The sequence below is a fragment of the Agelaius tricolor genome, unplaced genomic scaffold (genome assembly GCF_023055355.1).
Source record: "Agelaius tricolor isolate 1412-34295 unplaced genomic scaffold, bAgeTri1.0.p SCAF_5, whole genome shotgun sequence".
In the NCBI taxonomy this organism is placed as follows: Eukaryota; Metazoa; Chordata; class Aves; order Passeriformes; family Icteridae; genus Agelaius; species Agelaius tricolor.
The window spans coordinates 33,705,835-33,721,265 of NW_027269265.1; the positions used below are offsets into that span (position 1 = coordinate 33,705,835).

General features: G+C 51.8%; 1 protein-coding gene across 1 annotated transcript; it reads right to left on the reverse strand.

Moving 5' to 3' along the window:
* Positions 1–2,056: 2,056 nt before the first annotated feature.
* On the reverse strand, positions 2,057–5,651 carry ZFP36L1 (ZFP36 ring finger protein like 1). The gene is made up of 2 exons (XM_071427122.1): positions 5,402–5,651; positions 2,057–4,582 (listed from the first exon to the last, which is right to left on the reverse strand). Exons 1-2 carry the CDS (start codon positions 5,456–5,458, stop codon positions 3,632–3,634), a joined length of 1,008 nt encoding a protein of 335 aa, XP_071283223.1. The 5' UTR covers positions 5,459–5,651; the 3' UTR covers positions 2,057–3,631.
* Positions 5,652–15,431: the final 9,780 nt, after the last annotated feature.

Genomic DNA, 15,431 nt, shown 5'->3' on the forward strand with positions numbered 1-15,431 from the left:
TGCCATGGCACCTCACAGGCATCTTGTTCTTACGGGTGCTTCTCTCTGCCCTGCCACAGCAGGCACACCAGGACCAGCTGCTCCCATGCACAGGCCCAGCCCTACTTTATGGCCACTCCGAAAGTCCCATGCACTAAATCAATAAGCCAGAGTGAAGGAGTCCTCAAGTCAGAGGAATGTGTATCTCAAAACTATCATGTCAGAATAGGCTATTTATACTTTTCTGGTCCTTGCCTAGGCTATTACCAGCCATGGTAGGTTCACCTAAACAACAACTAGGTGAACTTGCTAACCCTGTGAGAAAGAGCTTGAACAACTCATCCATGGTAAATACAAGGAAGGAGAGACGCTCTCTAGAGTGTCTGCTGCCACACACCAAAGCTGCAATGAATCCTAATGGTATCAGATCAGGTAAATCCTTTCACTGCTGAAGCCTCTTGCATCCTGTTTGGCTCTTCTCTATCTCCTGCATGAACCAGCTCAAGGTTAATTTCAAAAAGCAAAACACAGGGTGACCAAGCATATATCATTAATAAACTCACAGAAGAAAAGCGGTGCTGGTTTCCCGGAATCAGTGCACTTGAAGGGCAAGGGAAGTACCCAAGTACCATGAGCAAAGAGCTACTATTAGCACAGCTTCCTGGTTGCTTGTCATACCAATAGCATTGTGCAACTGATACAGCTATTTTCTTCATCAATTATTAACTGGTCAAAGACTATTTGTTTGAAGAGCTGCATTGAAAGTCCAGAAAGGAAGCAGGCAGTTTCAAGCTCCATGAGTGTGCCCTGCAATAGACTTGGGATCCCCTCCAGATCAGATACTCTCACTCTTCAGGGGCTGACAGCTTGATTCCCAGCAGCTGAGGAGGCACACCTGGGCACTTGCTGCAACTGGGCACAAGTTTCCCAGGCAGAACCCATCCTTCACATAGGGCTCATTGCCTTTATGCCCAGGAGCAAGTTTGCAGCCAAAGGTACTGCTGAAGGCCAGCAGTGCTGAAGCTGTGCCTGAGGCTCTTCTCTTGGGGATCAGCATGCAGACCACACCATGCACTAATTTACATCAGTATCTGCCAAAGAAACTCCCCATATAGCTTTTGCAGTGTTCAAGGGAAGCAGCTTCCATCAGCAACACTCTTCTTCCTCTGTCTTTCCTCCACCCAACTCACCTTTAGTGCCAGACCACACAAGTGCATAGAGCTAAGAGCAGAGAAAGTTGGTTCACCGGCGTAAGCCTTGAGGTATCCTACAGCTTTTGTTTGGCAGGAACTATTCCAACATGAATTAGGAAATCTGAACATTGAGGCATGTTAAGACAGCTGAAGGATTGGTGGTTCAGCAGCAACATTTCAGCCTCTGGAAAGCTTGCTCCATAGAAGAGCTCAAAGGTGAAAACATGAGACTTGACACCATGAGCAGTGCTGGCAAGGATGTGTTCCTAAACAAAACCAATGACCTGAGAAGTTTCTGGGATTGCTGATACTTCAAGACGTAAGGACTTAAATGCGATAGCAATGCGATGTGTGCATACACTTGAGCCTTCACTGGGGCTTCATGTTCCTCTCCTCCACAAAGCACCAAAGAGCCCCTTTGTGGAAGCAGACCAGTACCACCAAGAAGCCAGGACTGAGATTTGGAGTACCTCTAACACTTTGACATCCCACTTTAGCCTCACTCAAAACACACATAAGCCCTCCCTGAAGAGAAAGCAGCTATGCAGGAACACACAAAACACACAAGCAACAAAAGCCAGTCCCAGGTTTAAGCCATGCTCGTCAGAAAGAACTTGTCAGGAACAGAATGAGTGACTCGAGCACTCCACAAGATACCGAGAAGGTTAGAGGCCACCAGGGTAGGTCACGCCAGGTATTTGCTGCCACTGATCTGCTCCCAAGCACTTGCACAGCTGACCCGCTGCATCAGTGAGGAACGATGGAGGGATGCCTGGGCACACTGCGGGCACTTCAAGGGTCAAGAGTAGGGAAGCACCTGCATTTGTGGGGTTGTCTAAAACCAGCCCCTCAATTTTTCCAAGTAAAACCAGCTCCACTGTCAGTTTCTTGAAAAAACTTGGGGTTTATTGATTTAAACTGCAAACAGTCATTACAAAAGAGATTCTCTTTTAAATAAACTCACACAAAGAGGAAGAAAAAGCAGTGTAGCGAACAGTAACAGGGGGAAAAAAAAATTACATTCATTATTCTCTTTGTGCCAGTCCCATTCACCTTGGCAAGGAAAACTCCAAACTTGGAATACAGAAATGCAAAGACAAACTGTATTTGGAATGTCTTCAGATAGGCACTTTGAGCCCAAGGCTTTTCTCCTTGAAGAATCTATACAATAAGAGGAAGAAAAAGGTCTTCCTTCCACGTTGTCTCGCAACAGAGCTCAGGTATGTACATTCTAAAGCCCAGGTAGGCAAGACCCGGGAGAGGAGAAGAGAAGGAGAAGAGAAAAGGCAAAGATGCACAACAACTCCATTTGCAGTCCAACACAAAAAAAGGGGGAGGGAGTTCTAAAATAAATAATCCAAACACAGTTTTTGCATTTTTTTAAATTAATTTTTCATTTTTTAAAATAAAATAACCAAAAAAAGTGTAAAGTTACAAAAAATGTCATTGTAGTATAATATATTAAACTGTGGGGAAAAAAAGGAAAAAAGACACTTCACAATCTTAAGATTAATATGGAAGATCATAATTTAAACATAAAAGAATATATTCTATGGATTCATCATCCCGATAAATATGAACAAAATTAAAAAGCAAAGGTTTTGGCAATAAATACGTTTTGATAAGTTAAATAAGCTTTTTATATTGTTGTGCAGTGACAAGCAAAATTTGCTCTCCAATTTCTGAAAAGTTATACAAAATTAAAAACCCAGAAAAAAATAATAAAAAGCTTGGCGTGAGTGCTCTAAGATAGGTCTAAAGTACTCTAGAGCAAAACCATTAAAGCTATGTCTACTGGAACTTTGTTTACACGAACTTGTGTGTGTGGAATGACTTCTGTTAGCCCCACCCCTCTATTTCTTTATTTGTTTTAAGATGTCACATGTATACATGGGGAACTTTTAGCACCAAAATCAAGTCTCTCATAGTCCATCTGTTTTTTTGCTTTTCTTTTGTTTTCTTCCTCCCAGTCGAAGTCCCACTCATGCTACAATCTTTGTCCGTTCTCAGCTTTTCTTCCCGCAGACCTGAGCGGATCCAGGCAAGATTTAGTCTTTTAAGGGGAGGGGAGAAAGAGGGCTGGATGTTAACAGTTGCCCACATGCCTGCAGCCTAGCAGAAACTGGCCAGTCGGGAAGGGACTGGGAGAGGGCGATGCAGTACGTGGCCAGTGGAGGGAGCCGGATTCGGACACTTCCTGCACATCTGGAAGTGCACAGAGCTGCTGGTGCCCTCTGCAGCTGGAGAGGTAATACAGTCACAGTGAAAAGTGTTAAAAGGCACTAATTTTGTAAACGTTATTGCTTCTCATCGTAATTTTGGCACTTAAGGTTTAAGCCAGTGGGTATCAGGCAGGCAAGTGGACATGTTACCATCCAGCTTGGGCTACTGGGGACAAGGTGGGGGGAGTTCAGCTTAACATCGTAATAGAGGTGGGGAGGGGCAAGAATAACCCCAGATTAGTCGTCGGAGATGGAGAGTCTGCTGAAGATGGGAAGACGTCTTGAGGTGTCCAGGATAGGGGAATCTGAGCCGCTGTGGCTGCTGCTGGAGCTGCTCAGATAGCCCTCCTGGTCAGAGAGGGAGTCCTGAGGACTGGGTGGCGAGTCAAACATGTTGGGGGACTCGGACATGGGCCTGAACAAGAAGGTGGTGGGGGAGCTCCCGCTGGGCACCTGCACCCCCATGCTGGGGGCAAAGAGACTGACCAGCTCCTGGCTGGAGAAGGTGAAAGGGTTGCTGGCGCAGTCAGGCAAGGTAGGGGAGCCCAGCAGGTCGTCGGCGCTCAGCATGGGCGGCGGTGTGATGGAAGTGGGGCTGTCCAGCAGCCCGCTGGCAGCAGTGCTGGGGAAGCCGGCGAAGCTGAAGCTGTGCTGCAGGCGGGGTCTGTCGGTGACGGCGGGCTCCCGGCTCCCCGCCACGGCGCGGCGCTCCTCCGCGTTGTGGATGAAGTGGCAGCGCGGCCCATAGGGACAGAAGCCGATGGTGTGGAAAGTGCGGCACAGCTCGGTCTTGTACTTGGGGTGCCGGGTGAGGCTCCGCAGCTCGTGGATGCCGTGGGCGAACTGGCACTTGTCACCGTACTTGCAGGCGCCGTTCTCCTCGAAGGGGCGACACAGCTCCGTCTTGTAGCGGCTGGAGTTGACCTGTCCCCCGGGCTGCTTTTGCTGCAGTAGGCGCTCGCCACCCTCGGAGAAGGAGCGGTCCCGGAAGCGGCTTTCGCGGGGGCCCAGCATGGGAGCCGGCTCCCCTTTCAGGCTGCTGAGGAGCTGGTTCTGGTGGAACTTGGAGTTGGGCAGGGTGACAGAGTGCCTCCTAGGGAAACCCCCGCCCGCCGGGGTGCCCACCGCCTTCCTGTCCAGCAGGCACCCGCTGACACCCGAGGGGCTGTAATTCAACATCTTGTTGCTCTGCGGGGACAAAGCAAGAGCCGGTCACGTCACTGCTACTGCTACCACCTCCTCCGACATCCCCACGCAGCGCCCAGAGCGTGGCGGGGCACCCACCGCCTGCGGGGGCCCGGGGAGCGGCGGCGGCCGCCCTGCCCCGACAGCTCCCCCGCAGCCGCATCTGGCGGCCGCCGCCGCTGCCCCACGCGCGGGCCGGGCCCCCCGCCGCGCCCCCCCCAGTCCGCGGCGCGGAGCGCTCCCGGGGCCAGCCGAGCGCGCGGCGCGGGGGGGCGCCCGAAGCCCCGCGCGACGGGAGCGCTTCCCCGGCAGCGCCCCCGGGGACGGCGGCGCGCGGGAAGGGCAGCGCGAGGCGCGGCGCCCGCCCAACCGCTCCCGCAGCGCGGCCGGCGAGGAGCGGCCGAGCCCCCCGGGGAGGGAGCCCACCCGTCCGCCCGCTCGTCCCCCGCCCGGCCCCGCGGCAGCGCCGCCGCCCTCCGCGCCGCGCCCGGGCGTGTTGAAGCGCGGCGGCCCCGGGGGCACGGGAAGGATCCGGCCCCCCTGCTCGGCGCCGGGGCTGAGCCCGCCGGGAGCGCGGGCGGCTCCCCCACCCTTCCTCCTCCGGAGCGACCGAGGCGGGAAACGCGGGCGGGAGAGACGCCGGGGTCCCGAAACGGGGTGGCCGCGCTCGGTTCCCGCCCTGCGCCCTCCGGTCCCGGCGCAGTACTCGCTCACAACCAGAAAACGAAGTGGGGGGGAGGGGAAGAGGGAAGCCCGAACTCGAACCCTAAGGAACCTAAAAAGCCCCGAAGTTGGCGGCAGAACCCCCGCCGGCGCCCTTACCTTGCATAAAACTTCGCTCAAGTCGAAGATGGTGGGCGACACCAGGGCTGTGGACATCTTCGGCGAGCGAGGGGAGAAGCGAGGGGGCAGCGGCACTTGGACACGAGGAGTCACGGCGTGGGTAAGGCACAGCCTCCAGCGCCCCTGCTCGCAGCCTCCCCCCGCCGCCGACACCGCCACCAGCCCGCCCGGCCGCCGCACCCGCTCGCCGCTTCCAGGGGGCTCGCGGAAAGCTCAACTTATAAAGTTTGTGACTTACCCCCCGGAGGAGGAGCCGGCGGCGGGAAAGAGGAGGAGGAGGAGGAGGGCAGGGTGATTGACACTGCGACTGAATCACCCGGGCGGGCAGGCCCAAAAAAACTTTCGGGAGGAAGGAGAGGGGGAGGGACAAGGGGAAGGGGGGAGGGGGGAAAAGAACGCGAAGCGGCCGGCGGGTGGGTGGCTGGGCTGGGCTGGGCTGGGCCGGGCCCGCCCTGCCCCGCGCTGCGCTGCGCCGCGCTGCGCCGGAGGGGGCGGTTGTGCGGCCGCACCGAGTGACTCCGCGCGCCTGTGCGCGCGTGTCCGTTTCTGCTCGCGCCCCCGTGCGCGTGTGCCCGCGCTCTTGTCCGCGTGCGTCCACGTTGTGCGCGTGTGTCCGCGTGCGTGCGCGCGTTTCACTCGGCACGCGCCCGCGCGCGAGCTCCCCTCCGCCAGCGCGCGCGGCCGTCCCGCTCCGCTCCGCTCCGCGCGAGGGGAGCGGCGGGCGCGCGCCCAACGGCCGCACTGGGCGGCGGCTCCGCGGCTCGCGGACACTTCCCGCGGCAAGCGGGAAACCCAAACCCCGCGGAGCCGCGTCTGGCCGCGTCCGTGCGCCCCGGAGGGCTTTGTGCTGGCCACCCGCCGCCCCCTCCTCCCCTCCCGCGGAGCCTTGCTCCTTCCTTCAAACTTTTACTGAAACCTGGCAGGCTCTGCAAGGGGAAATAGTTCACATCCCCAGCAATTTAAGTTGTTAAAATGCGTGTCTGCCTTTAAAAGGCTGTTGGATAAATCCTGCCTTTTCTCCCAGTCCCCAGGACTCAACATTCTAAAACTCAAAAAAAAAAAAAAAAAAGAAAAAAAGAAAAAAAAAGAAATTGTCTCTAAGCAGGTGACCTGTTCCAGGTTTTAGTAAACAAAGTATGATTCAATGATTCATACTGATCTTGGTATGGCAGAGATGAGGGGGACAATGGTGGCAGTTTCTGTATAAAAATTAAAATGAGCCCAACTGTTGAAAGCTTGTCAATACCAGGGCGCCTCAGTGCTCAGTCTCTGCCCAGTTATCCCCCTTAGCCCCAGCTGTAACTTCAGACGCTGTTTCATCCCAGGCTGAGCAATGGCATCTGAGCACACTTCCCTGCGCAGGTGGGCGAGGGGGCCCTGCCCCAGCCCTGCAGGCTCTTGCTCCTTCCCTGCACTCCGCCTTGGCTGGGAGAACAGAAACCCCTGCCTTGGGCTGCAGAGCACTGACCCGAGCGGCCATCGCACCGAAACTTCAAACAAATGATCCACTTCCTCCTCTGTTTGCTTTGGAGTCGCGGCATCTGGACTTTGCGCTGGCGGCTGATTTTTTTCTCCTCCTCTGGTCTTCAAGAACAACCAAAATAACCAACCGAGAGAAATGCCCACAGGCTCGGGCTATTCCAGATTTTTTTTTTTTATGATCATTATTATTATTATTTCCTTAAGGAGAGCAATCAGGTTCCTCGAATTTCCTTCTCTTTATAGTCTCTTTTTTTTTTTCCCTCACCTTGGCCAGAAGTGAGGAGTAGACAGGGAGCAAACAGCCTATTATTTTCTGCAGTTGTTTACTCGTTCTGTAGATGGTGCTTGTTCCCAGGGCTCTAAGCCTCTCTATAATTAAACCCATTTTAATTGTTAGTTAGAAACGTCATTTCGGGGACTTTCCAAGAGTTACGGAGAGAGCCAGCCGAGATAACTCTTTCACTACCGAGTCGCTCCCAGCCTGGTTTTTGCCCGGTGCCTCCTGTCGTGCAACCACGGCATGGGGCTGATCTCGGAGTGGATTGGGGCCAGCCCGGGGCCGGCAGCCCCTCCGCCAGCCCAGCCCGCTGCCCCTGCTGCTATTCGCTTGTCCCGTGTGCATTTGTTTTGGAAACCTGGGGTTTAAGACTGCACATTTCCGCGGATCAAGTGGCAAAGGCTGAAGCCGAGAAGGAATTTTTTCCAGTGATTTAGCTTGGCAAACCCCGACTCCATGGTGGTCTGCCTTGCATTGCCTGCGCACACGCTCAGCTCAGGAATTTAGCTGCTCACCCCACCTCGTGGCTAAAAGTCACAGCCCTCCGGGCCGGAGTGGGAATTTGTGTGGGCATGAATTCACACCGAGCAGAGGAATGAAAAAATTGGAGCCTTACACCGCCCGCCAGAGCCGTGCCAGAACTTTGATAGATGCAAATGAATAAAGATAGGTAAATGAATAAATGAAAGTCAATTATTAAAGAAGATTACTGAAAAAGTGAATGAATGCAGTGCCATGCTCACTAGCCTTCTTGTGTGACTCAGTCCATCCAGGCCCAGCACATTCCAGCTCGGATACTACAGCTGGGCCTGGGGAGCAGGAAAAAATGTCCAGAACCTCCCAAGCCCTTCTCAAACTTGTCCTCAGCACAGGAGCCACTTTTGGAGCCCTCTCCTTCGCTGGGTCAAATGCAAGCAGATGCTAAATTTGTCACTAAATACAGAGGGATAAGATTCTGCATTAGACCTGTGCCCACATTTAGCAGAGGAATTAAGAACCACTTTCATGCACGAGAGCTGAAACAGGCCAGAGTGGCCAGAAGGTGGGGAAGAAGGGGGCAGCAAATGAAATTATAAAGGCAGGAGATTTAAAGGATTGCTTTTTCCAATTGCATGTGTGTATAAAACTGTGGGCTCGTTGGCACATGATGCTGTAGAGGTCAAAAGTATAAACTGGGTCAAAAAAGCAATTCGACAAATTTATGGAGGAAAAGTCCCTGGAGGTTTACTAAAGGCAAAGGCAGACCTCTGCAACTTGTTGCTGGACAATGCACAGCAAAAGTACCACTCTCTCATCCCCATTTTCTCCCATAAGCATTGGCTGCTCTTGGAGGTAAGAGGAAAGCCACAACAGACCTTTGGTCTGATCCAGTTTGGCACTGGGATGTTCAAATCAGCACTATCTTGTCCCCGAGCTGCTGAGCACGGGTTCACACGCTGGCCTCTGCTGAAGGCTGGGGACAGTGTCACGGGCTGGCTGCACTCTTCGCCCGGTTTAACTCCCCGCCAGGGTAATAAGAGGTTACTTTGAGCACTGAGTGTAAACTGAATCCAAGTGCCAGCTTTGCCACAAATACATTTGATGATGGTGCAGCTCCTGTGGCAAAAGAACAAGGTTGCTACCTTAAGACACCTGCACTTCCCCTCACCTGGAGCCATTTGGCAGTCGGAAGCCTGCAGATCTGCTTGCGTCAGAGTTACTGAGCAAGAACTTGAGTACGAAAAAGCCTGAATTGTTGAAAACAGGGTGGGGGTGGGGTGTTTTGGTTTATTCCCCCTCCTAACACTCAGTTCCTAAAGTTTCAAGGTAGGAAAGGGAAGTGCTTTTGCCACAAGCAACGTTTTCCCCTGTGAGTTTTGGATGAGTTGGGCATTTAACTCCCCTGCTCCCATGGGAATCCTCAGGTAAACAGACACGTCTTGTCTGCAGGGGTGCTCCTATGTACAGAGGGTGGGAACAGAGGAAGGACAAACCTCCTGACTTTATTTTTGCTGGGGGTGTAAAATGAGCCAAGGCTTTCTGTAGTCACTCTTCTATACATGTCTTTTGGGTCTGATGCTATTTTTGTTGGCTGTGACCCTGGAGGTGTAGGTGTGGAAGTGCCTTTCTGCTGCTCTCTGCCTGTGGGTGTAGATGTTTCCTCTGTTTCAGGCGCCTTCTCAGACTCTGTGGCCTTTCAGGGGGAGTAGGCGGATGTCAGCGTGGCCTTTCCCCACCTGTCTGTAACTTTTTAATACTTCTTTTTATTTTGGCCTTGCGCTTCTTCCATGGAACATCTCTGGGTAGCCACTGGGAGGTGTAAATGGCTTGAGATGGAAACCACAGCTTGTAGGTGCGCCCTCTGCCAGGCTTTTCTGGCACCCGAGGAAGTCAGGTCTCTGCCTGCTCCCAAGCAAAAGGGATATTACCAGCTGCTCGGTGAGAAAACAAATTCACAGAGATACAGGAAAGTGTGTTAAGGTGGTGGGAAGCAACGGGAGTGAGATTCCTGGCAGCTCGGGTATGTAAACATTCATAAAATGGAGAGTGTGTGCATGTGTGTACTTTGTGGTGGCAGGAAACCCAAGAAGCTAGCTCCATTATTTTTGCTGGAATTGGTAGCAGCCGTACCAGACAAATTTTATAAGCCCTTAATCCTCCTGACTTTACACCTGTGAATGACCTAAAGACTATCCAAGGTGATCTAAATTACAGCACATCTTTACTAATTAGTAATGGGGTTTGGGATCTGCTTTACTTGTTCATAAAAAGGGCTTTCTGTTTTTCTGTAGCTCAGAAGTTGGACTACCTCTGGGGGAAGTGAGGAGAAGGCAGGAGGTGGAGGTAATGTGTGGCCTCTTCTGAAGTGTCACATGGATGTGACTAGCCTGCCACAAATTTAGCTCCAGTGGCACTGACAAGGCACTGCAGTGGAAAAAGCAGAGATGTCCTTTTAAGCAGACGCAGGGTAAGGAAATTGGCTGAAGTTAATGGATCTAAGTTATAATTTCCAGTGGAAATACTAATGCAATTAATGTATTTCCACACAGCAGGACAGCAAGCCCATGCAAGTGTTTAGCTGTTTGTCATGACTGCTCAGGAGGCTGGCCTAGCCACATCCTGGGGTCTGTCCAGCTGCATCCAGACACCCTTAGCCTGTGCTGAGGGTAGGAGCAGGGCTGGGGCACACCAGTGTGGCAATAGGTTTGAGGGGCTGGAGGAGAAGACCATCACCAGATGTGGAAAGTGAAGGTGCCTAACCAGGAACATCTGTCTCCCTGCCTGTGACCTGGGTGTGGGGCTGTTACTTTACCCCAGCTCCATGGCAGTGCAGTCCCCAGCTGGGGTCTGCACATCCTGTCTGGACATGGGGACAAGCAGGAGAGCCCAACAGCCTCCTCACACAGCACCGCAGATCTCCCTGCTGCCCATTGCTGCTGCACCCACCACCTCCTGCAGAGAAACCTCCCTGTTCTTAGGGGTGTGCCTGTTCTCAGTGAAGCTGCAAACCCTCTAGGGCAAGGCGCAAGACTCGTCTGTCTCCTCCCTGAACATGCTGCAAGTGCGTGAAGCTAGAGAAGGGATTTCCATCCTGCCAGGGTGGTAATGGGAGCTGAGGAAGTGCCCAGCCTGGCTGCAGCAGCAAGGTGAGGTATGGAGCACATGTGTTTCTCATCAGTGGTGGAGCAGAGGCACGAAGCTGCTGTTGGGGAGACTGGTGTTCTATCCTTCTGCAGGTCCCCATCCCCTCCCTGGGAGAGCCTGTGCAGCCAGGTGCCAGCATCCTCTTTCCTCCAGGTCTCAGCCAGGCACATGGTGGTCCTGAGGTCCCCAGTATCCCTGCTGGGCCCAACCTCAGGAGCCGATTATTGTGTGCAGCAAGGGCACAGCTTCAAATAGGTGCCCTTAACCTGGCCTAATCTGCACAGGGCTCTGTGCCTGCCAGGGCAGAGGGAAGTCAAATATATCTCACCTCAATAAATTCTTCAGATTAAGGGACGTGCCAGAAGCTTTAAAGAGGCTATTGGGAGATTCCAGAAAAAAAGAAACAAGTGACACCTGCTGCCCATCAAAACAGCAATTACCTTTGTATCAACAAGATGATTAATGCATGTAACAAGTGGTTGGGGACATGGAAAGGCATAGATCTCAGAAAATAGGACAAAATCAGTTCTTTCAAATCCTGCATCCATGGTCCTGAGCTGATACACAAGCAAGATGATAATGCAGCGCAGTGTTTTTTTGTTGGCCTCTGCCTGTTTCCAGCCACAGCAGCCCTGGCTGCTGATTATTCAGCAGACATTAACCAGTGGAATGTTTCCATGATTTTTTTTCTCAAAAAAAAAAAAGAGTGCTGGGACAAAATGCTTTCATCTTTTTATTTTCTTTTTTGAGAACGTCTAAGACAACTCTGGAGCCTCTTGGATCATGACATTTATGTGACATGCAGTGCTGGTGTCAGAAGGTGCTGCTTGCTGTGCTGGTGGCCACTTACCTCCAATAGGCTAAGCTGCAACCCTCTGAAAAATACCATTTTGTCCTTTCACAGTGGAGCTTGTCATAACCTTATTTTCAAACACATGGGTTGCACTCCACACATCTTACAGCTCCGTGAGATATTTGCATTAGGGAGGCAGCTTGCTTTCCCGCCTATCCCGTTCCATCAAAACACACTTTTAGCACCAGGCTGGAAGCCAAGGTCAAGTCTCCTTTTCTTTTTTTTTTTGTTCCTCCTGCCTGCTCTGAATACATGATAATACAGACTTCAGCTCCATTATTATATCTTTTCCCACAAGACCGTTGCCTCATTCAGACCTCAGCAGGGAGCATGTTTTCATCTCTGCCAGCTGGGCATGGCTGGAGAGCCCTATGCCCATCAGAGCTCCAAGGGGGAGGACACGGAGGTGAGGCTTTGCACATTCCCATGCACAGAGGATAGAGGAGCTTGGTTAGCTCCAAATCTGGTAGGGCATTTCCAGGGAGCCTCTCCCACTGCCTCCCTTGTCAGGCCAGTAATGAAGAATGTCAATGACGATGGGATTCCTCTCCTCTGTTTTTAAGTGCTTAAAAGTTAGGTGTCTAAACCTAATTAGTTGGACAGGCTTCCTGCATAGCCAATGGAGACAAATAGGCACCTCTAGTGTATGATTCATTTCACATATCTTGGAGTTTATCTTGAGAAGGGCTGACTCACCGACAGCCAAGCACCCGCTTCTCCTCTGTGACTGTAAAGGCAGATCAGCAACTTGCTGAGGATTTGACAGCTACATTTTGGGTGTTCCAGGCTGGGCAAGGTGAGTCCTCTCCCAGCTGTGGCAGTGGTTGTGGAAAGCATCACCACTTGGCTGCTCTGGCTTGTCCCCCTCCCACCCTGTTTCCCACAGAAGGTCCATTTGCAGCCCTGCCCAAGCAGGGCTGGGTTTTAGTCTGTCCAAATCACATGATCAGCCCTTATCACATTATCAGACCAAGTTAAATATTTATAAAGCACCTGGGGGCAGGGTCCACATCTTTCTTTAGTTTGTATATTCCCTCGAGGAGCAAAGCCCCTGTGCTGCTTGCAACCCTTTGCAGGCTGGTGCAATACAGCACCATGAGTCCATGTGCCAATCTGCATGTCTTGACAAAATGCAGCTGGGAATGCAGAAAGACCTCATGGACATTGGGAAATAGGCCGGAGTGAATCATAAGAGTCAGGAGAAGCAACTAATGTGTGGGAAAAAGGCAAATGTGCTACCTCGGCACAAACATACAATAAGGAAGTATGTAATAATAATTATTGTTATTGTAATACGGCCTGGGTGAGCATTTGGGAAAAAGATATCTAATAACTGACAAGCGACGTGGCTCGGTTTGTTTTGATCTGAAATTCAAACAATGGTTGTGTTTATAAGGCAATAATACGCAGGGTACTGGCACCACACCAACTATGCACTCCCCAAGTCGGGTTTATATAGGTCATGCCAAACAAATAATAGTGTTCTTCAATATAATTACTGATTCATTACAGAAAGAGAATGTAATTGAGTCTGTTTGGATTTCAGGGAGGCGTTAGATATGGTAAATTCATACATTTGAACTCAGATTGGGAAAGCTTTATGTGCTTACCTAATTCTGCTCATCTAGGAGTCAGAGATAAAATTCCCACTGCAGCCTGCCCCGGCAGCCTGAGAGCCTTCCCTCAGGCTTCAGCTGTTGTTCATGCTCCTGCTGCCCTTTGCAGACTCTTTCAGTGCCCTTTGAAGCACTTCACAGGTGAACTGGGAAACTAAACTAATTTTAGAACAAGACCCAGATCCAAATATGCTGGACATGACTCTTACCTCAGGCAATTGCACCTACCCCTTGATCCTGGGGGCATGCTGGCCCCTCCACTTCTGAACCTCCTGGTCCGTGGCCCACTTCTGCATGTGTCTCCTGACACACATCATCTCAGTGTTACTGCAGGGGAAAGCAGCAAAGGGCAGAGGATGGGATGGGCCGGCAGTGCCCACCATTCCCGGGACAAGACACCCCAGCTTAACTGGCACATTTAGCCACAGGAGAGTTAAACTGTGTTGTTCTCATCCTGGCATGAGGGTGAGGTTGGACAGTGCTAGGGCCATGCTGGCACCCCACATGGCAAGCAGGTGCTGCCAGCCCTCCACGTTAAAGGACAAGGGCTCCAAAGGTGAGGGAGGACCAGGGCTGCTGCTCTGGTGGCTTTTGAATGGCTTTGCCACATGCCATTCCCTGGGGCGTGGTGAACTGGTGTTTTGGCTGCAGTACTCTGCCTTCCCCAGGGAGACCTGGGCAGTCCTGCAGGGTCTGAAGTGTTTCCTGCAGCCTTAACCCTGTGTGGCCCCTGCACTGCACACAGGGGTGGATGATAGAGCCCAGAGGAGCATCCTCAGCACCTGGCACAGCTGCCAGTACCAGTGACAGGGCATTGCTCTGTGTGACACCTGGGCTCAAGGAGTTTACCCAGGGCATAATATGAGGCTTCCAGAAAAATGGGGACTGTGCTGGTCACCCTGGTGGACCAGCACCCAGCAGAAGGTGCACTGATAGAGCACTAGACCCACTAGTCAGTCAGTTGACTTCTGTGAGCTTCTGAAATAGTTCATCAGGAACAAGCGGGGACCATAGTAATTGATGCTTTCAAAAGGTCTTTTGATAAAGGCCTTTCCAAGAATGAAACAAACTTGGTAGCTAGCCATGGTATGAAAAGTCCCATAATGGATTGAAAATTGCGTCAGAACTGGCAGAAACTGGCAGAACTGGCAGAAACTGGAGAAAAATCCATTACAAGTAAAAGGCCAGTGTTCCAGTTGGCGAAGAAAAGTTTACTGGGTGGAAGGGGGTGGTGGGACCATGCCTAGCAGAGATGAAAGCAGCCCTCTGAATACTATTACAAAAATCAGTGAAGGACGAGGAAGGATAAAAAGGCAACAGCATTTGCTGCCAACAGAGAACCATGCATTATAAATGCAGGCAAGTCTTGGCAGGACTGGGAGGGACTCCAGAAGATTCTAACTAAACATGGAAACCAAACCACCATGACGGAGAAAGTTCAGTGCACACAAATGCCAAAGCAAGCTGTTTTAGAAGAAATTGGGCAAGCCTCTTACTCTGAATTAGAAGTTGTGTTGTGGGGGTCAGCAGTGGACAGGACAGGGGCAATGACTGTTCAAGCATCACACATATGACACCTGCACCATGGGTCAGCATGAAAAACATGTCATGGTATAACCTGGGTACCCACCACAGCCCTTGCCCACTGTGAAGCAGGACCTAAAGAACCATTGTAAGATGGACCATACTGAGTCAAGATCAAAAGTCCATCAAAGGCACCATGGAAGAATAGAAACAGGATCAAATGCAGAGCTGGATGGGGGACTTTCCTGTGAAGGGAGGTTGAGGAGTATAATACTATTTCATTTGCAACAGGGATAAGGAAGGCTACATTCAATAGTTCCCTTTAGCAACAACTGGCTGATGCTTTTGGTTTATTTGTGCTCTGCAAGTTGAAAAGAGAGATGTAAAGGTGCTTTTAAAAATAGTTGCAAGGAAATTAGTGCTTTGCCACTGCCTCTCAGTAGTGTTCCCAGCTGGATGTGATGTGCTGATAAGCTCATACCTGGCCTGAACTCAGCCACCCCTGCATGCCAAGGCACCTGGAGCAGTGCACCAGCTCAGGAGAGGTTGCCAACACCCACTGGATGCAATTGCCTTGTGGGCAACCTCCAGCCCTGGGCAGCAGCTGGTGAAGCCCTGCCTGTGCACTGAAAG